The 22,338-nt window shown below is 44.2% G+C and overlaps 1 protein-coding gene across 2 annotated transcripts in view; it reads left to right on the top strand.

Annotated features, from left to right (window-relative positions):
* The first annotated feature begins 1,500 nt into the window (after positions 1 to 1,500).
* Positions 1,501 to 22,338, top strand: part of LOC122615716 (Down syndrome cell adhesion molecule-like protein Dscam2) — a 34,868-nt gene continuing 14,030 nt past the window's right edge. For both annotated transcript variants that reach the window (XM_043790791.1, XM_043790790.1), the window contains exons 1-11: positions 1,501 to 1,857; positions 8,007 to 8,143; positions 8,529 to 8,650; positions 8,729 to 8,787; positions 13,679 to 13,755; positions 13,956 to 14,145; positions 16,363 to 16,528; positions 19,335 to 19,425; positions 19,794 to 19,881; positions 20,009 to 20,157; positions 20,386 to 20,509. In XM_043790791.1, coding sequence (XP_043646726.1) covers positions 1,806 to 1,857; positions 8,007 to 8,143; positions 8,529 to 8,650; positions 8,729 to 8,787; positions 13,679 to 13,755; positions 13,956 to 14,145; positions 16,363 to 16,528; positions 19,335 to 19,425; positions 19,794 to 19,881; positions 20,009 to 20,157; positions 20,386 to 20,509 — 1,255 coding nt within the window. In that variant the 5' untranslated portion in view covers positions 1,501 to 1,805. The remainder of the gene's footprint in view (positions 1,858 to 8,006; positions 8,144 to 8,528; positions 8,651 to 8,728; positions 8,788 to 13,678; positions 13,756 to 13,955; positions 14,146 to 16,362; positions 16,529 to 19,334; positions 19,426 to 19,793; positions 19,882 to 20,008; positions 20,158 to 20,385; positions 20,510 to 22,338) is intronic.

Here is a 22,338-nt window from a genome sequence, read left to right on the forward strand (position 1 = left end):
ATTTTCCAGCAGCAGCATTTTCCCCCCGTGACTTTCCCATTCATTTACCGCCCATTTTGCTGGCTGTCCGACAACCATTGTCTGTTGTTCCAGCAGTTTGCTGATGATATTCGCACTGGGCATAATTTCCATGTTGCTTAAGCGGCATTTTGTTGTTACTGCTCGTATACCCATCCATATACATCCATGTACTCCATGTACTCCCAATTCAACATGCTCCGCACCCCCGGAAAAACCCCCCTCCCTGTGCGCCTCTGTGCTTTATCGTTATTGACAGTTTTATACGTTTCTTTTTTATCTCCATCGTATCAAGTTGTCCTGTTCCTGTCCCTTTTGCATAGTTTCAAGTTTCGGCAAATATCGTTCGCTTCCTGCCGCATTTTTTGCTCCCCTCCGGTTTTCGAGAGTTTTCTTTTTTTGTCTACAATGTCCAGAAGCTTACCTTGGGGAGTCGTCTGGCTTTTGGGAGAGATCCTGTCATGGCTGGCCACAGGCAAAGTTAATGTAATGGCAGCCAGGCAATACAATGTAGGGGGGATTTTGTCGGAGGGGGGGGCGGAGAGGATATGCTGAAAGGACTCCCACACACACGCGTGTCTTAGCATATTTTTGTCATATTTTGCATCCACGAGATACTCGTCGTCGCATCCGCACACCCAGATACTCGGCTGCAGCCTCAACTTCAGATGAGGATGTCAGCACTTCAGTGGCAACTTATGGCGCTCCAATTTCGCGCTGATGCATAATTTTTTCGCCTTCATCTTCTCGCATAAAAATGCGCTCAAAGGGGCGCAAAAGCCGAAACCCGGAAAAACGGGGAAAACTATAGGGAGTCGAGTCGCAGCAACACCACACACATTTCCCAAGTGCCCAGATTCAGGGAACATAAACTACACCAGGGGACGTTTAAACCAAATCTTTTAAACAATATTTGAACAAAGATTGTTGCAAGGTCATTTTAAATATTTATTTATAAACTTTAAGTATTATATTATGCTTTTTGTATAATTTCCTGTATAAGCTGTCAGCTAGAATATATTTGAGTTGATAAAATTTGTATTTATTTATTTGAAAGCCGCATATATTCATAGTTTTATTTTCTCAATTAACACTTAGTTTAGTTAAGTTAACATTTATTTTTCTGCGTGTGCCCAACTCTGTTGTTCCGCTTTCTGGAGCTCGTAGATCCCCTAGTGGTGCAGCTGGGTTGGATGGGTGCTTTGTGGAGCTGACTTGACATGATTAATATCTGACTGACTGCCGACAAGTGAAATCAAAAGCAAAGGCAGCATTCCATAGTAACCACTTGAAGGCAGCTTAAAGCCATTTGTATGAAATGATGGAGAAAGCTATCGTTTGCACTACATCTATAAATTACCTCCAAATAATAAAGAATGCTTTCAGTCCTTTTATTTAGATATACCAATCGTATTATTTTGCTCTTTTAGGCGATGCATGAGCATTCAAATCACTGGTCGCATAAATCTCTGGCAACGCATACGAAACACTAAATTCCGTGACGCGTAATTCCAAACACAAACAAACAACAAGAACAAGAACAACAATAACAAAAGCAGCAGCATCAGCAGCAACAAAGTTGTGCCAGAAAACCATTAACATTTTCAGTCAGCTTCAATCAGAGCAACGCATTTGTGGATGTGAGAAAGAAATTAAATAACCGAAACAAACAGAGCGAACGCGAACCAAAACGACAGCAATAACAAATAACAAATAAATCAAGCGAAATTCGGCATTTAAAATCCAGACATAAAAAATGTAATGGAAAGCATTAGTGCTCATAAAAAATGGATTTACACAGCCTTTTTAAGGCCATCCTGATCCTATATGTCATAAGAGGTGAGTATTTCTCTTTCCTTTTGTTTCCATAAAACACAGAAACCAAATCGATTCGATAGGATTATAGGAACCAAGTTCTGAAATAAAAACTTAACTTTACTTTAATACTTTAAAACCCATCTAATAAATTACCAAGTGTTTTCACAACTTAATGATGTGATTCAAATTCGCTATTGATGACACTATTGACATTTATCGAAAAAACGACGTTATACTAAGTGTTTGTTCTTGGAAATTCCCATTAGCTGGCTTCTTAGAAACCCAATCCCTGAAACTGTTAATAATATCGATGTAGTTCCAGCATTTTTACCCTCATTACATTCCCCTTGCATTGCCCGCAAAAGAATGCAATTAAATTTGCAACATAAGCGCAAGGAACAAGGATTCCCGATGGGGTTGTGTGGGGTCGTGGAATTGAAAAGCGAAAAGCATTTCAATTAACGCAACGCCACATAGGTGCATGTATGTATGCACATATATCGTCGTTAATGAGCGACTGCCGCCTCAACTTTCGCGGGTAGACAAAAGGCTGGTTGCGAAGTTGCGGAGTTTGTGCCATAAAACTGAATTATTGAAAGGCACACGTTTCACTTTTGTTTTTGTTTGTGTTGCGTTTGCGTGGCGCTCAAAGAAACGGAGTCAACAGCGAAACTTTGCGGGCCAGGACATCGCAGGACGAGCAGCAGCAGCAGGAGTCACACGAACTGGAGTCACAGACACAGCCACAGCCGCAGGAGCAGGAGCAGGAGCGCCATTTATGAAACTTTCTGCCGTTGGCGTGGCTCGACACTTCAAGCCATACACACACGCACACGCACACAAAAGAAGGAGACCTCCATGAACCCACTCACTCACACGAAACAGGCTGGATCAAATGTTAATTGCAGTTTTCGAGCCATAATTAGAGATCCTCATTGTCTTATGTGTCACGGCATTTAGCAACCGAATCCGTCTGCCACACCAAGGTGCATGGAACTCGGCGAAAAGCAAAAAGCGGCGGACAGGAGCGACTTAGTCGGGCTCAACAATGCACAACTCTGGAGGAGTGAAAGAAGTTTTCCACCAGCTGAGCACTCAGCGAAAAATTTGAGATATCATCGGATTAATTAAGAAAAAAAACGTTTTTTTTATGATTTTAGTATTGAATGATCTCTTAAAATCTCTACATTTATCTCTATAATTTTCACACGTTTTCGTATTTTGAATTTTTAAAACCATCTTGGCATTTTTTGTAATACACAGTTCAATTTTTTTAATCACTTACAAAATGTTGTAAAGCTTTTAGCTTGAAGATTGTTGCAAAAATATTATATCCAAGAATATGTAAAATTACTAAAAATGTTATTCATATAACAGGGTTATGAATATGCATAAGTTTCTACACCTCAGAAATATTTTATATATTTTATTTCCGCTACCAGCAGCCTTGAGAAGTCAGGTGCGGATTGGCTCCTGGCAGGTGGGCTAAGCTCAACATGGAACGGCAAGAAAGCCAGCCAAGAATCCCCTGGCTTTTGGCTAAGATGGCCCTTTCCAGGAGATTGCTTACTTCCCGCAAAGTCCGCCCCTGGGAGCTGCGGCTTCTGTGTGGCTCCTGCTGCAGTCCACCCGCTCCTCCTCACACCAAGTTCAACAACACGCCCTCGAAATGTGAATGACCCCGAATGTCACGTTTGCTAAGCGCATGAAAGCAGTGAGTTGCTCCATGGAGGATGGTGCTCCTCCTCCCCCTGGCAGTTCGTCACATCGCAGCACAGCACAGCAGAGCGCAGCAGGAGGGCCAAGATTATGCAGCTTCTGGCTCCTGACTGGTGACTGCTATTTTATGAAACAAAAACAAGCCCCAAAGAACCAAAGGACCAAAGCCAAAGGCAGGCGGGCTGCTTTTGTGTGGACCTGGCAACATTGTCCAAGGAGCAGACCGGGCTTAAGTCCAAAGCATGCAGAGCATAATCAGCTTCATCATCAGTAGGAGCGGCAGAAAAAGCAAAGCAATAGCAACAGCAGCACCAGCAGCAGCACCAGCAGCAGCAGCAACAAGCAGCAAGTAAAGAAAGGCCTTTACTGTCACAGTCAGCAGCAACATCATCGGACTCAACCAGCAGCAGCAGCAGCAGCATCAGCAACATCAGCCCGCAGCTTAGCCATGGATGGAATACAAAGCACCGGGAAAAGGTCGACGAGGATGACGGGGACATGGTCGTAGATATGGACTGGCGGCGGGGGGCGCACAGAGTCGTTGATCTTTTGCTGATAACTTTGGCTTTTCGAGGAAAAACACTCGTCAAGGAAGTGTTGCGGGCACAAAAGGCCGGGATAAAACATGCCCAAGCCCAAGCCCACCACTCAGACTCAGGCAACGCAGCTTAATTATTTTCGCACCGAAATGCAGCTGCAAGATACAGGGTAAATGCAGGATTGAATAATGAGATTGCCCGGGCCAAATACGATTCGGTTTTAAAACATTCAAGCTTTCAATTTGAGCAATTTTCCTGTTTTTCAGCTTGTTTAGTCAAAGCAAGTCAAGTTGGAGCTGAAAGCCCTGGCTGGTGTGCGCCCTACGTGCCCTGACCTAAGTAAATACACTTTACACTCAGTCCGGATTCTGGTGCACACACACACACACACCGCATCCACATCCATATCCGTGGAGTATTCCGCTTTGTTGCGCACCCAGACAGATGAAGATTTCGCTTCGACATCGCATTAGTCGGGGCTTTTAAGCAGAAAAATGCGTGCACTTGAGGGCCACCTCCTGAAAGCACGGAGCACTCGGAGCAGCCGGAATACCAGGAATCACGGAACACCGACAGTCCCGAGTCCCCAAAAGCAAACGCCCTCCATCACTCATCCGCCCTGTTTGCCTGATCCGTGTGCCACTTTAAATATTAAACGGTGCCTACTTTTCGGCGGCTGAATTAAATCTCCTCTGCCACTTGATGCGTGCTCGCAGCCTATTTACTTGGAGATATAAATATTGCTGGTTATGATTCAATGTATACAACGTACATATTTACCATGATGCTTAAAGGCAATTTTATACCTTAATGTAATTTGATTCTTTAAATGCTCAAATAATCAAACAAACTTTCGTAAAGCTTTGTTAGAATGTATGGAAAATATTCAAATGTAGTCTATTCCCTTGGAAATCTTGAAAATATTTCGGTAAAATATTGTGAAAGTGTGAATAGCGCCCGATGGTATATATTTTTCAAACCATTTCCCGCCCCCCTAAAAACAAACAGCACTCCTGCCCCATCCCAAGATAGATATATATAGTATGTATATAGATATAGGGGCAGCGAAGACAAGTTCCCTCCACTCACGGTCTCACGGTCTCACGGCATATGCAAATCAGCTTTAATGTTACTGCTCTTGTTGCTCTGCTCGGCGATTTTCTTCTTTGCTGTCGCGAAATTGCGATTTCATTTAAATGGCGTGCGGGAAAAGTTTTTCTGATTTAGTGAGCGCTTTGAAGCAAGCGGCAACTGGAAACTGGGAACTGGCAACTTCATTATTGTTTGCAGACACTTTTCGAAAAGATTTTTCCGCTCGCTTTGTTCTGGCGAAGTAAACGTAATGTGAATTTAAATCTCCATTCCATGGCTTGTTTTTTTGTTTTCCAAATCCCCTGGATATTCTTCGTAATTAAGCACGGCTACACTTTTACGCCAAAAGTAATCAAAATTATAATAATTACTCACAAAAAGCAAAGTCAGTTTCCGATGTGTCTGAAAACAGGATTGCATATGTATATATTTTAGTGAACTTTCAAAGACGTTTTATAAATATATCTTCATACATTTTTTTCGCAGTGCATCTTTGCGCTGAGTAGTCGCCGTCGAGTGTGAGCTGAATCTCTTTCTCCCGCTGCTCATTTGCATTTTGTCAGCTCGGCTGTCAGTGGTCCTCCACTCCTGTTTTCTGCTCCTCTGTTTGTCAGCTTTTCTTTTCTTCCCCCATTTTCCATCTCCTTCGCAGCGGACCCATTCATTTCCTTTTTCCAGCTCAGCTTCACGGCAATTTTTAATGATCCGTGATAATGATGCAGCCTGCCGCTGGCAGCACTAGTTTCATTTAGTTTTCCATTCTCCAGCTTGCTCGTTTCTTGGCCCGTAATTGATTTTAGCCCGGGAAATGTGCTCGGCACTTACATTAATAAGCCCCACTTCCACAGCAGCTTCCTTGATTGACGCGGCTGACAAATCGAATCGAGTGCTCCCGACTCTCGGCCATCGCAAATGGACGCCATGGACGCCATGGATGCCATGGATGGCGGCCATTGTCCAGCAGGAACCCTCGCATTGAAATGTGGGACACTTCGATGACAGTTTTGCGAGTGGCGAAGTGCTCTAATTAGCTTCAACTTGTACCGGGCCTAAGACAAAGTTTTAATTGAAATCCTACCTGCAAAAAATTCCCCCACATTCCCATTCACAAACGCACACGTTTCACAATTACCACGGATAGAAGAATGCTCAGAAAAAAAAACAGCACTCTTCGGATGGATAATTAAATTTTCATTAGACCGTGTCTGGCGGAGTAAAGTTTGTGGGGGGCGAAACTTTATCTTAAGTGACTTAAAAACTAAAACTGCAAATTTAATGTGCTCCCCCGTCGTCATGTGGCAGCCGCTGCAACTTGCGGCAAACACTTTTTACTTTCCGCAAACATTTTGCTTTTCTTTTTCCAGTCAGCTTTTCTATTTTCTTTAGCCCCCCCCCACCCCCATTTCTCCTACATCCTTTTGCGGCGCATTTCCTTTGGGCATTGCAGTTGACAGCGTGTTGCCAGGCGAAGGAAAATCAGGACGACTGGGACATGAGGGGATCCTGCAAAGGCAGGGGGCGTGGGAAGCGGCGGGCTACCGCAACGAAAGTGGCACAAACTTTGCAACACTTTGGGGCATGCAACCGGGCCCAAGGAGCCCGGTCGTCGTTATCTGCCGCCTAATGCCTTTTTGACAAAACAATTTTTCATATTATTGCTCTAGTGCGGCGTTGCTGGGGCTGAAAATTGCTTACAAATTTAGTGTTGCATACTTTGCGGCTGCTGCTGTTGAAAGTACCACAAGGAGCAGCAGTGCTCCTTGCCAAGTCCTGTGGCCTGGCCAGGCGACTGGGATTGCGACTGGGACTGCACTCGGGGCCAACTGCCAAAAAGGGATTCTTGAAGTGACAGAAAGTGATAGAAAGATCTCCGGGAAAACCAACATTCGCAACAATACCACTGCACTTGGGGAAAAGTGTCCAGCCATTATCATTGTTGAATGGTTCGAGTAGATAATGTCCTTTGCTTCAGGAACCAAACTATTTCTTAAATTTATAAAAGGTTAGCTGAGAATCCTGAAACAGACTAATAATAAAGAAGGTAATAATAATAAGACAAAAAGGTATTAAAAGCGTATTTTTCAATACATTTCCCTTTTGACTTTCCCTTATGATGCACTAAACTTTAGATAAATATTTACAGCCTAGGCGAACAGTAAAAGTAATTTAAAGTGCACAATTTTCCCGCAAGACGATGTCCGAGTGTACTGGACACGAAGATGGTGCTTCCACGCTAAATTATTCATGTGTCATAGTCAGCTCAGTAGGTGCACATGAATTTCTGGTTATTTTCTGGACAGGAGACAACGCCTTAACGTGTCCGGCCGCACAGCTCCTGTCCCCGAGTGCCTGAATGAATAATAAATTAGACATAAAAGCCGCATCACAGGCACATTTTAAAGCACGGCCGAAAATTATGCAATGCTCAGCGCCTGGTGAAGCAATTAGAGCCCGGCTTCTGTGGCCGGCGACCGCAACAATGGCCGGCAGGTAAAAAGCAATTGTCTCCGCAGCAGCCTTTGTTGTGGGCCAACGGCACTCACGACGCCTCATTAAAATTTAGGCCAAGCCATCCAGCCCACTCAAGCGGAATTGTCCGGGAAAAAGCCAAAGCCGAAAGCCACTGGCAAGCTTGCGACTTAATATTTTTGGGGAAGGGGCGTAGAGGTTGCGTAGAGGGTGTAGAAAAGTTGGCTGGTCTAACAAAAATTGAAATTAACTTTGGCCAGCACACACAGCGAACACAGCGAACGCCACCATTTAATTAAAATTTTAAATTTCACCGAATTTTCAACGAAATTCCTCCATCTTCTCTTGCAGCCGAGAGCAGCCAGTTTGTAAATGGACTGGATCTACAGGGACCGATTTTTCTCCATGAGCCACCGCATCGCGTCGAGTTCTCCAACAATTCGGGCGGACTCATAGAATGCTCTGGGCATGGAAGTCCCCCGCCGGAGGTGAGAACTTCTCCTGCTCCTGCTCCTTCTCCAGCTCCACTCCTACTCCTTCTCCGTTTCCTTTTCCATTTCCAACTTGGCTCCGTTCCTTCTTACTTCATTCCTCGCCGCCATTTAATATTGCTGTTTAATTATGCATGGCTGTGCGGCATTTGGCGCTGCTTCTGCTCATTTCCAAGTTAATTGACTGGCCAACAAACAAATGCTAAACGCTGCCGAAAGAACACTCGACGAAATGATCATTTTTCGAATAATACTTTTATTTATTATTTTCATGAATCCATTTTCCTCTTTACCTGCACCTCATTTATGAATAGATCCTTACTTAACTTACAACTTAACCTGCAATTTTTCGAATGGAATTTTTTGTGTTTTCTTTGCCCAGGTGGAATGGACGCCCATCCCGCCGCAGCAGGACATGGTGTTCCAGCTGTCCAACGGCAGCATGATGTTCTACCCCTTTACGGCCGAGAAGTACCGCCACGAGGTGCACGCCACCGTCTACAGGTGAGATGGCCAGGATCGGGGCTTCCAACTCCACCCATTACAGATTGATTGTTAATCCATTGTCCTTTAAACCGGCAGATGCAAATTGCGCAATTTGGTGGGCACCGTGCTCAGCCGGGAGGTTCACGTGCGCGGCGGTAAGTTGGAATAAATTTTAATTAATTTACGTAAAACACGACCAGCAAGCGAGTGAGAGGCCAACAACAGAAAAAAAAGAGAAAAAACTCTGGGAATTTATAGCCACCGAGTTGATTTGTGCTGACGAAGTGAGTTTGGCTTTTGGCGCTGTCGTTGTTGTTGTGGTTGTCGAAAACTTTGGCCTAATTGGAAAGTTTTTCCCGCTGCCCATGGACGCCCAGCTGCGCCGCCCCAGTATTCCCAATCCGAATCCCGATTCCAGTTCACATTCCCATCACCATCTCCATCTCCATCCCCATACCATTTCATCCGGCAAAAGCCTAAAAGCAGGCAACGCAAGTTTTAATTACTATTGCTGCCGGCAAATGCTGTCGGCCAGGCGCCATCCCTATCCCCTACTTCCCAATCCCAGTCCTCATCCCCAACCCATACCCATACCCATTCATTATCCCCACGAAGGCACCAGTTCCTACCAAATGCCGCCCAAGCCAAGCGGAAAAAAATGGTATGCTCCGCGCTAATTTGGCGCCTCAGTGTGTGAGAATTGACTGCGGGCAAAATACCCTAATGACTAAAAGATACTTGCAGTTGTTCATGAAGTTACGGATGCTATTTTTTTTAAGAGAAAAGTTAAAATATTACAGTAATTCAAGCATAATCCATATCTGTTATAGTTTATGCCACATTCAACGCATATTTCCGAGTTATATCTTTATTTAAAATTAACTTATTTACCGCCATATTGAAGAGTATTGGATAGTCGCCCAAAACACCCATACTTCGAATCTTCCAGCCGCTTGGTCAGAATATTCAATATTCATGTTATCCGCACCCCAAATAAAAGGCGCCTAACTGCTCCGCAAAACTTTCTCATTCTTCGCTAAACATTCTCTTTCTTCGCTAAACTGCATTAATGAACTGAAACTTGGACATCGTCGGCTGCCGAGGCAATCATTTTGATTGCCATCACATGTCGCATAGATTTTGCGGCTCATTGGGTACCACCACTTGGCTGGGCCCAGAAGACGGATGAAGAACGGCACGGGGACTGGGCAACAACAATTAGCAATGACCATAAAAGATATGCCATATAAATGGGTTTCGGGACTTGCACACAGAGCAAAGGCTAATCCACAAAGGGTCCACTTGAGTTTTGGGCTGGCGTTTAATTAACGGGAGGGGAAAAAGTGGACAAGACCACGGGAAGTCAGTTCAAAGCGAAACAAATGGCACAAAGTCGCAACCGCAAGGATCTCAGATGGAGTCCGATTTCCCACGCATAGGTATATACATGTATACCTATATATATGTATGTGCACCAGATACGAGACCATGCGTAGCCTTTTGTCCATGCAAAGTTCCAACGTCCGGTGGCCATTATTCAACAGCTAACTCAACGTTACGTATACGCCATGTCCTCCGGCTTATTTTATTTGCGGTCTCCCTGGGCATTTTTTGGCCAGGGTCCTGGGCCCTTCTCCTCTGTACTCGCTCGTCTTCTTTGTTTCCGTTTGGTTTTTATGTGCGCCAGAAATTGTTTTTTCCCCCGCTCCGAAATTCGTGGCGAGAGCTTTCCGCTTGAACAATTTGACAGCGCGTAGATTTGGCGCAAAACGTTTTGCCTAATTTGCAAAAGTTCTCGCAGAAATCTGCGATCTCTGCTGGCCAGTAATTCAGTTGCTAATGTGAGCATTTTGGCCCGGAGTCGTCCTCGTCCTCGTCGTCGTCGTCGTCTTTAATTGGCAGCGCTTAGTTTGATGCGGGGTCCTTTGCAGCTGAAGGAACTCGAAGAATAACTTGTGGAACCTAGAAACCAGAACTTGGAGGGAGTTTGCTAAGTGCGCGTAATTAGCGCAACTTTGCAGCAGAGAACAAAAAAAAACCCTTGACAAATTCCCTCCATATATATTCAAGTCAAGCTTAAACGCAATTGCTGGCATTTGGTTTTGTCAGGCCGCAGGACATCCCCAACCCAAAACCCCACAACATCCCACATCCCATCCTGATCCCCTTTCCAGAGCGGGGCAGAACTTCTGCTGACAGTGATGAATGATGCTGGGAGCCACAAAGTTGCCGCAGCCACGACTTTTCAGCGCTGACTTTTCCTGCACTTTTGCATTTCATCAAACAAAGCAGCACACGGATGGGGGTGGTGAGGGGGCACCCTTTAGATAGACGACCATGCATAGGTATACTAGGTACTAGGAACTAGGTACTAGGTGCCCCACACCAACCATACGAAGTGCATATAGAAAAGTCCTTGGCACATCCTTGCAAGACTCTGCGCAAAGTTTGTGATTGAGCCAGGAAAGTTTGCCAGTCGACTGCCGCTGGCTGCTTGTGTATGAAACCTGCGTAATTTGTTTCTAATTAGTTGAATGCACATTGTTGAGGATGCTCCACCTAAGTTCGCCTCCGATTCCCCCCACGAACGGCAACAGGATACGGAGCTTACAGAGTTTTGCATGTGAAACTTTTCATTTTCGAGTAGCAAAAAAAAAGGAACTGATTATTCAAGTTTTTCCCTTTGCTTTTCCTGTCACACACATATTAACATTGCATTGGTATTTCGGAAAACTCATGTTTTTGTGCTGTCGGAGCTCATCATCTAATTGGCAGTGATATGGAAAATTATTATTTTACATCATAGACATGTGTTAATGATTTGTAAACTGAGAGAATTGTCTTTTTTTATAGCGGCGTATTAAATTCAAAATCATATAAATTAGTTAGCTGTGCATATGTCCAACTATTTATCATCATTACCAACTGATATCCTTTTTATCTCGTGGATAAATGGGATTCGGCATCAAATGAAAATGCAGTAGTCAGAAAAGCAGTCAGATGAAATAGAATAAAACATTCCGGGCCGAGAGAAATCCGCACAATAATTGCAAATCAGCGAAGACTGGCATACCAAAAGCGTCTTTCCGGCACGCACATCATAAACATAAATTTTCCCACCCGCCACGAACTGCAGAAAAATCCGCCCCCTCGGAAGAAAAACTTTCGCCACACACAAAACAAAACGGAAATGAATTTCCGCACAAAATCCGAGTGCAGCGAATGTCGCCCGCTCTCTTTTGGCGCACTTACTTTGTGCGGCGACTATAAACTTAGCTTTCATATTTACTTTCCTGCCCAGCTGTCCTGTTCCTGTCCTGGTCCTGTCTGCTCCCCGTTTTTTTTTTTGGGGAACTCCTCCCACTGAAACGCCGCCCCTCCGACAACATTGTTGTGCGCCCCTGTCCTTCGGTGGCGCTATTTCCATGCAAAATGCAACATGAAAGGCGCAAAAACTTCTCCCTTGCTGGAAATAGAAAGCTCCACGCCCCACAAAAAAGACAAAAAGGCAAAGAAAATCCAACAAAAATGGAAGGAAGTGCACAGAAAATGCACAAAAAAATTGGCCGCTTGTTCGGGAGTCTGGCAATACAAATAATGAAGATACAAAAACAAAATTGTACTAAACTACGCAGAGCGGCCAGAGGAATTATAATAAAATGTTGTCACAAAGTTTTTTCAGTCACTCTCATAGCACCAACAACCAGAACAACAACAACAACAACAACAACAGCAGCAGCAGAACAACAAAAGCAAACAATAACAACAACTTTTCAAATTAAACTTTTATCCAATTTTGGCATATTAAAGTTGGCAAACAAACGGCGAACCAGAAAAAGTCGAGCGTGATCAACATTTGCAAGCGCTTTCCATTTGGGCCAAGTTTTCGCCTCCGTTTTGAGAAAACGCCGCTGGCCAGCGGACCTAATCTATTTACGATTAGCCCTCGAAGGGGAATCCCTCGAAGCCCCAATCCCCGATGAGGGCCAACACCGGAACGCACTTTACGCACGCCAGCTGGCAATTGCCTTTGTCCGTCTTAATTAATTTGCCAACTGCCAGCAGCAACTAGACCTGTGCTAAGCTTTTAGCTGAAAAGTGCAAGGCATTTGGTCACTAGCACAGTGGTCGAGGGGTGCAGAAAGTGTGAAAGTATTTTTAAAATATTATGTCTTTTATGTTTACTGAAAAGGAAAATGAGAATTTTAAATTGATATATTTTTATTCATTTCCTAAAATAACTAACATAATCTACAATTTAAAAACATAAATAATATTGTAGCAAGCTGTTTAGTAATCTTTGTATCTGTTTGGAATTGCTGTTATGGTTTCTTGTTTTTATGCTTCGCTATGTTTTGATTTGAATTACCATTTCCATCAATCTTCAACCACTGTGCTACGGCGCACTTCTGTCAGTGCCAGGATCCTTGTCATTCTTAATTTAGCGCCGAGCCCGCACAGCTAAAAAATCTTTAACTCAAATTGCCAAATCCAATTTTTTAACGGCCTTGTCATCCGCCCACCTCCAGCTTGCCACACCCCCCAACCCCCCCTTTCCGCCCACCGAGGCGAACCGAACTCCACCTTCGTCTGGCTGACAAACGGCAACACTTTTGTAAAGTGTCACAATGTGTTGGACATGTTAGGGCAGACGACGGGCTTTGTTTTTCCGCTTTTCCCTTTTTCCGTTTTCATTCTGTGACGGCGAACTGGGGGAAATGACTGAACTTAATGTGGCACATATTTCGGCTGTCGCAGCCAAGCGGATCCCTTTCTTTATGTGGTCCTGCCGCATTAAAAATTAAAACTCGCACAACAAAAAAAAACACAATACAGGAGTCAAATGCAAGGTCCTTTGGCTAATAAAAACAAAATGCCAACGGCGGCGAGTGGGAGGTGAACATAATTGTTTCGGGCTTGTTCTTAAACTCAACGTGCCACGGTTGCCGGGCCACGTCGCGTATACGTAATATTTCAGTTGCCCAGCAACATTACCCTAAAAAGCCAATGCCATTTGCATAAAATATGCTTTTTAATTCGTTACAGTCGTCAACCAGAAGTACGCGGTCCAGGTGCACGATGAATACGTGATGACGGGCAACACGGCGGTGCTGAAATGCCAGGTAAGTGCACACACATCCATCATCCACCGTTGTCACCAAGGGACCTAAGGACCCAAGAGACCCTCTTCCCTTGGCGCCACTTTCGCTTGGCCGAAAAATGCACTTAACCCACAAATCTGGTTATGCGAACCAAAAACATGGCTTGCTCATCAAATTTGCTTATCGCACACCCGCAACTCGGGTGTGTGCTATTATCACAGGTGCCCAGCTACATGTCGGAATTCGTATTGGTCACCGCCTGGGTGCAGGACACCGGCATGCATCTGTATCCGAACACGGACATCGGTGGCAAGTACACGGTGCTATCGAACGGCGAATTGTACATAAATAATGCGGGGCCCAATGATGCGTACAAAAGCTACACATGCCGCACTGTAAATAGACTGACAGGTACGTGATAATCGCATTTCCAGCTTAATCGTCCATCTGGGCAATGCATGAGTTGCTCCCGAATCCGGCACTTTGGACATGGGACTCCGTGCGCTGCGACTCCGGATCCGTACGAATCCGTACGGATTGTTGGCTCAGCTGGCGGGGGGCAGCTATAATTAAGTTGTATAAATAACCAATGAGGGGCATTTTGAAGGGCGATGTGTGTGTGCTACACGACAATTAAGAAGCTTTTTTCTTGGGCGACACTGTCGGAAAATTCCGCATATTTCATTCTTGAAACCAAAGCCTCTTATGGTCGTGGGTTGTTTAAACTGGCCGAGCTTACTGACCAGCATAAACATTCCATTTTTTATTTCGTTATGAGTTCTTTCTTTTTTGATGGAGCATATTGGTCTAGTTAAATTGAAAAGATTTAAGGAAAAAAGGGAAAGATTTCGCACTTTTGCTTTGATGTAGAAGGATGTTTCTGAATAAATGTATTGGAAAGAAAGAGTAGTTTTGGAATCAATCGAAGGTATGAAAAAGGAATGAATTAACCTACTTTAGAAGAAAAACTCTTTATTGTTGCAAAAATATGCTTAGAAAATGTAATTCAGAACATAAATACGGGTCCGTTCCTTTTTCTGTCCTTTATGTCTTTTCAGCTTAAGTCCCAAGCAAACAAGGAGTAGTTTGTCCTCTTTGGCCAAAGTCAATTTGTCGTTTTGTGCATAATTTATGATGCGTGACATTCAATCGCCAGGCAAAGGGCATTGAGCTCCTGGGAGTTCAGCTCCGAAATGGAATCTCCATCATGTGTACATATCCACACACAAATACCTACATATATGGTACATACATATGGTATGGTACATCTGATTCTGGTTGTGTGTCGACAGTCCGACAATCCGACAGTGAATACGTGAGATCCTAGCGAGATAAATTCTCTCCCTTATTTGAAGTTTATTGTGTGTGAAAATGCGCTTAAGCTGAATTTCTATTAGCCTTTGTGCGCATATTTCACATCATCAATCAATACGATAAAAGTTCACTCCTTTCAGCCGTTTTTCCCTTACGATTTCAAATCCTTTTCCTTTTATGAACGTGTCTGAGTGATTGTACGAATGTGTGTTTTGCTTGCCAGCTTTATTTACAGTTCACTCGGTGTTTGCATCTTGAAAACTGAATTTATATGCTATATTACTGTTACGTTTTATGGGATTTTCTAAACGCAACGCAATTTGTGGTTACCGGTATGCCAGGCCATACATATGCTTAATTAATCAAATTGAATCGGGCCGCAAGAACCGCAAGTTGCGCTCGAGTTTTGGCTAAAAGCGAATATTATGAGCTGCATATTAGTTGGCTCCTAGAATGCGTAAGTGTGTGGATGGATGGGTGTGTGTGAGTGTGCTTGCAACAATGCCAATTTGGGGGATTCCCTCACACTCGGTTGAGGCAACCACTGAAATCCGCCCGAGCGGCACTCATTAAAAGTGTAACACGATGATGGAGGTTGTGTAGCGGTCATGAGTAATTCATTTATCAAGCGCCACACGCCACGCCACACACGCTGCATTAGATCCTTGCACCTAGCTGGCCCCCAAAAGTAGGCAACGGGTTTCGGGACCGACTCACGTAATTACAATTTAAGCCAAAAATCCATTTATTTAGCACAATAACGGGCGACTGGCGACGGACGACGGGCGAACAATGGAGCTGTACACTGGCGTTGTAGCCAAACAATGGCCACCATAATGAAGATGCAGAATTGAGTTAGGCCAGGCTGCATAATACACAGGCGCACAGCAGACCGATATCTCTAAAGTTCGTTATAGATTCCCATGGTTTTGCCCTGATTTGAGGACCCACTGGAGCTGCAGCCTTGATTTAGGACCTGTGCGTGTCCTGTAACAATAGGTTTTTACAGCCATAAAAAAGCAGAACAGAAATAACATAAAAAAGAGAGGGAAATGGGCGGAAAAGGGCAGCCAGGTGGCCCTAGCAATCAAGTTGATTGCTTTCATTTACTTTCAATTAATTAAAATATATATATACATATATATGCATATATACATATGCAGTACAACCGGAACCGCAGGACATGCCATAAATTTGGGGCGCTTTAAATCTAAGTAAATGCCATAGGGGGTCACTGTCAGCTGCCATCACGTGAACAATTTTTTTCGCATATATTTCAGCATTTTTCACCCATATTTTTTCGCTCGCCCCCAGGTGAAGTACAAATTTCCACATATCCCGGCCGCATTATTGTAACGGAGCCCAAGGGCATGGTACAGCCGCGCATCAACGTGGAGAAGCATTCGATGCGGCATGTTGTCCTTAATGGCCAAACAACGTTGCCGTGCATAGCTCAAGGACATCCGGTGCCAACATATCGGTGAGTAAAACACACAACAACCACATTGCAAAAAACGCGCGCAAAAAATTCAACAAGAGCGGCAGGAGCTCTTCGAACACGTGGCCGTGTCACAGGACACGGGACATTGGGACACGAGAACACGAGGACACCAGGACATCAGGACACCAGGACATCGCGACAAACGGAACATTGGGACACGGGACACACAGCTGCGACTCTCAGTGGTTTTCAGCGGTTACCAAAACCGCTGCCGCAGTTGGCGCGCACTTTATAGCAATGTGAAATATTTAACGCTCTTGGCAAATACAAAACAAAAAAATGCGGCGAAACGAACCGAGAAGCGAAAAAACTGCGGGGCCCACGATGTCAGAAAAAATCATAATAAAAATGTCAGCCAAATTGTCAAAATGTGGGACGCACGGCGGCTGGGGAGGCACGGCTGCCCTCAGGGACGCCCTCTGTGGGTGGAATTCGGGGTTAAGCCGATTCCGGCCGAGCCTCTCTATGCGATTCTCAGGGCAACGAGGGAGGCCATCGCTCGTATTGGCGGATAATAGGGGATAAGCCTATGATTAAGGATATTAGAAGTTAATCAATGGGTTTTAATGGCACTTACCATGAAAGAATTAATCTAAAGAAAGCTGTATTTCAGAAGTCCAAAAGTCGAAGGGCCTTTAAGTGTTGGCCAACTTTATCGCATGCTGCCAGCTTCTTTGGCAATTTTTTTGTGGGTTGTCCGGGAATTTATGCTTACGGCCGTTTCGGAGTACGGTTAACAGCTGCCAGCTTTCGAACGCGCCTACGTACATCAACATTGTTTATTGGGCCACTAGCGGAGGCGTTTGTCTTGACAAGAGCCGGGAGATTGCCTGTTCCGAGGACACAAATCAATCAAAAGTCGAGCGGCGTTTATGGCCGAAAATGGCAAATTGCTTTCTGAAATGTCGTTCAAGTTTTTAGCACTTTCAAGATACGGATGGGGATGAGGGTACGGATGGTGTATCTGCCATCGATCCGTGTACAGACCGGCCACTTTGGCACTTGGCTCATCATGGCGATTTTCGGCCACTAAAACATGCATGGCGTGAGCAGAGTTCCAGAAGCGAGTATCCTTGTCCGAGCAGGATGCCATGTAATATGCCATTGTAGCTGGCAGCAGCATTCGGTTCATGGCTCTGCCCCGCTTAAGTCCTCCTTCGTCGTCTGTCGTTCGTCCTTCGTCCTTCGCGCTGCATGCATAAAAATGCGCCCCGGATGTGGCACATCGCGAGTGCCTCCTTTCATTTGATGTCTCCCGCCGTGCCGAAAGCGGAAAAATCCAAGAGGCGGGCGGGCGGACAAGGAACTGCAAAGGAATCGCGAGTGGGTGGAACGGATGAGTTTTGTTTGCCGTCGCTGCATTGTTTTGCCGAGGCGACCTGGAGGTCCTGGCTCATAAATGTGAAAATAGTTGGCCATGTTGCTGCTCAATGCCTGGGAGTACTGTGTGTTTTTCGCTGTTTTTGTCTCGCTGCTCTGGCTCCTATTTGGAAAATCCTTTTTCATTGCATAGTTTCGGGCGAGTGAAGCTTTTGTTTCGCTGGCGAATCCTTTGTGCAGCTGTGTACACACCTACACATACCGATACTCCTGCTGCTTTCGATGGCATTCAGCTCCCGGTGACATATTCCATATTGATGCAGTTGTTGATAATCACTGACCATACTTCCAATTTGACAGCATTTCCTATGGAAATAGCTCAGAGTGAAAATCGTTCGCATTGCATGCTCGGCATTTTCCATGATTTTAATTACGGAATGCCATGCCAGGGGCAAATGCGAAAATGGGCATGCCTTTGCAGAATGCTCGTCGTAAGACGAGAAATGCACTCAAGTGCAATTAAAACCAAATTAAAATCAATAACTTTTATGGGGAAAAATCCAATTGCATACAAGTGTGTCTGCGTGCACCTTGGAAAACTCGCTTGAGGATGCGAGGGTGGGGCAGCCATCAAACAGATTATGACACGCGCACCAGATAAATGTGGAAAAAATCTGTTGATTTACGCAATTCAGATATTTTCAACCTTCAACTACCACCAGCATTCGATCTCGTGCGTCTGGTTAAAAACTTCATGCAAATCGAGTTCACAGATACTGAAAATACTCTTTATGATATTGATGGCAAAGCAAATGAAATAAAAGATGATAAAATAGCATGGACTCACATTTGATTTATTGTGATAAGAAAGTAGATATATTAGGTAATTTAAAACACAAATTATAAATACTAAATGATTGCTGCAATAAAAATAAGCATAAATATTATAGATATATATATCAGCTATATATATCATTGTGGCACAGCATATAACGCAGTCGATGTACCCGACTCATATGTCATTCGAATACAAATACCCGTTAAATAAGGCAATGCATATTCATATGTATGAATAAAACCCACACCATCCACTTCCTCTCGTTATGCCCACTTAAGTGCAATCATTTTTACGAACTATTGAAATACATTTCATCTGGCATGTGGACCTCGACCTGCACAACAAGCCAACAATCAAAGGCTACGTGCAACGCAATACAACAAAAAAATGAAAGAAAAATTGTAAAACGTGGGCGAATCGAAATTATTGATAATTCAATCGTCATTTCGATTTGTTTAAAGCCCGCGAATGCGTCCGCGCCACTCGCATTCAACTGTCAAAATCTTGGGCAAATAAAGCGGAAATGAATTTCCCGATTTCCGCCATGTTTGCCTTTGTTCTTGGTCCTTTGTTTGGTCGGCATTTCATCTCCCTGTCATCCTCCGTTTTTTTCTCCGTTTTTTCCAGGTGGTTCAAGGAGGAAAACGAGCAACTGCTGCCGCTGCAACTCAGCGAACGCATCACCATCGTATCCGCGGGGCTCCTCAAAATCACCAAGGTGCGTAGGTTTCACTGCGAGAAATACCAGCTGAATTAACCAGACAATTTGATTTCTTTTGCAAAGGTTCATTTCATTCATTTATGATGTAGTTTTGAGTTATAGCTCCAAAATATGGTCCATAATCTTGATAGATAATCGATTGTTATTTAATCTGGCACTTGTGAAAATATACCTTTTTTATTTTCGAGCAAACCTTAAAACCATATCTTGCACTCATCCTCAAACACCAATTACATTCAGTTAGAAGCCTGGAACTTTTTCTTTATACCCATAATGGGCGTAGCCGGACGGGGTTCAAGGGGGGCTGGGGGGTGCAGAAGTGATGGAAAACCCTGCTGATTGCCAATTGATTTCGTCCATCGCAGGCACGTCTCGAGGATAGTGGAAAATATTTGTGCTGGGTGAACAATACGGCTGGCGAGGAGACCATCCAAGTGTCGCTAACGGTGACAGGTGAGTGCATCTGGTTCCAGTCTTCACTGTATGTGTGTCTGCCGTGATGGCAGCTAAAAAAAAAGCAAAAAAAAAACGAAAAAGTAGATGGGCACTTAAAACGCTGGCAATCCTTTCGCAAACACAGCTCCTTTGACGGCGCACCTGCAGCCACAGGTGCAGACGGTGGATGTCGATAAGGATGCGCAATTCCAATGCATTGTCTCTGGCCATCCGGTCCACGATGTCAACTGGCTGCACGACGGCAAACCCATACTCAGGGACAATCGGGTTGAGGTGAGCAGACACCCCCATATCATCCATAATTTAATCGGCTTTTAAAATCTCCAATAGCGAGGTTGTGTGCTCCATTCGGTATGATTTTTATGACACTCTGTGGTTGAACATCTTGACTTCACTCCTATAAAGCTGCTATCCAAATAAAATCATCTTTTTTATGATATTTATATACACCATTTTTGCTTTAAACTGGCTTGTTCTATATGTTGTTTATCATTTAATTAGATCCTCACCGATCCACCGCGACTGATAATTAAAAAAGTGCAAAAGGAGGACCCTGGAATGTACCAGTGCTTCGTCTCCAACGAATGGGAGCAGATCCAATCCACCGCCGAGCTGCAGCTGGGGGGTAAGTTATGATATTGCCCGCCCGATGGGGCTAATAAATTGGCCATCTATCGTTATGGCCATTAATAACCACTTATGGCCGCCCACGGACACACACACTTGCACACACAAGCACCCACTTCACCACCGCCCCTAACATTCCATCTCAATCAAAAGTGTAATTTCCTCCTCGAAGCCGGCGAATGATGACCGCAGACCACACAAATAATTGTTTGCCATAATTGCATTTCATTATTTTCTAATTTAGCAAATTGCTAACATTTTTCACCAACAACACGAACAGCAACAAACACTCGGACAAATCACAGTGAGGCAACAACAATGGGGAGCTGCCCATAAAACGCAGCGACGACGACTTAATTTTATTACCAGCACTAAAAATCTAGCCGCAGCCACTAAGCGGAGGGCATTGTTTTTGGGCGGGGCAGGATATTACACAAGGATGGGGGAGCACATTGTACCGCTTAGCTGCCTTGGGGCCTCATACACCCACACACACACACATACACACTCAACGAAACAGGAGCATAATGAATCCGGCCGCTTTGAGGGGTTTATGCGTAGCTCCAATGGGATTAAAACTAATCTGGGATCATCAGCATTACGAGAGGAGGGGAAAAGCCATAAGTAGTTAAGTGGACTCTCGAGTATATATGTTTTTACTCTTTCTACCTTGAACAAAAATTAAATTTGTTAAACTAGATAAACAATTAAAAATTATGCCACTAAAAACCTTCATTCTCATTCAAGAAATTCGTTAGTTTTTTGGTTTCAGTTTCAAATAGAAACATGAACAAGTCAGCCACACAATAACCCAGATTTTCCACTTCCTGTTGGCGAGATAATCTGCTTTATTGCCCTGCCAGCTGTGTTATCTCGTTATCCGATGCCGCATAAACATCAAAGCAGACACATTCGCGCTTTGTCGCTTTGGCAACATTTTGTGATTTGCTTTTAGGCGCAAGCGGAAATTGATTTCGATATATTATTGGCATGCTTGGCACAATAGAGGCAAACGGGGGCGAAAAGCGGGCCAGGAAGCGGAATCCCCACCGCCTTCTTTTTTCCTTTGGGGCGTGAAAATCCCCGCACCCCCCAAAACCACCCGCAACCATCGAGAAAAGCGCCATTAAGCGGCCGGATATGGCAGCAATTGTGTCAACGCTGCAATAGTATTCGTATGTCACTCTGCTCTGCGAGTGTGTGTGTGCAAGTGTGTGCAAGAGTGTACATGTGTGAGTGTGCGAGAGAGCAAACAAATATGGCAGCTTATAACTGGGAATGTCGGAGCCAAAAAATGCTGCCACTGCGCCAGAAGAAATTGATACAATTTCCATCAGCTGGATAGCATTTGCTCGCTTGTCAAATGCATTTTCCGTTTGCCTTGGCTCAACATAAGCAATACGCAAGGAAGAGCAATGAAGGCTGAGCAAATGCGAACGAAAAGTGCAAATCTAGGAATGGTTACTGAAATCTCTCGAAAAGGGATGTGGAAAGTCCTCGTCGCAAACGCAGTTTCAAAGCGCAGAAATGCACATCTCATAATAACATAAATAAAAATCATTTGATGTAGGGAAACATATGGAATAAAAACAAGCAATCAGTCAACTAATACATTTTGTAGATTCCTGTCGCATTCCTTTCGAATTTATTTATTTATTTTTTTTTGTTCGGAGTATTGGATTTCCTTTGAATGTCGTTTTAATGAAGATTTCCACACCCATTCGCACGTAACTCAGTCATGTGCATAATTAAGAAGCAAGCCATCGATGCAATCATCTTTCTGCAATCAAAAAAGTTGAAGGAGGAGAAAAGACACAAGCTCAAACA

Source organism: Drosophila teissieri, chromosome 3L (assembly GCF_016746235.2).
Source record: "Drosophila teissieri strain GT53w chromosome 3L, Prin_Dtei_1.1, whole genome shotgun sequence".
Lineage (NCBI taxonomy): Eukaryota > Metazoa > Arthropoda > Insecta > Diptera > Drosophilidae > Drosophila > Drosophila teissieri.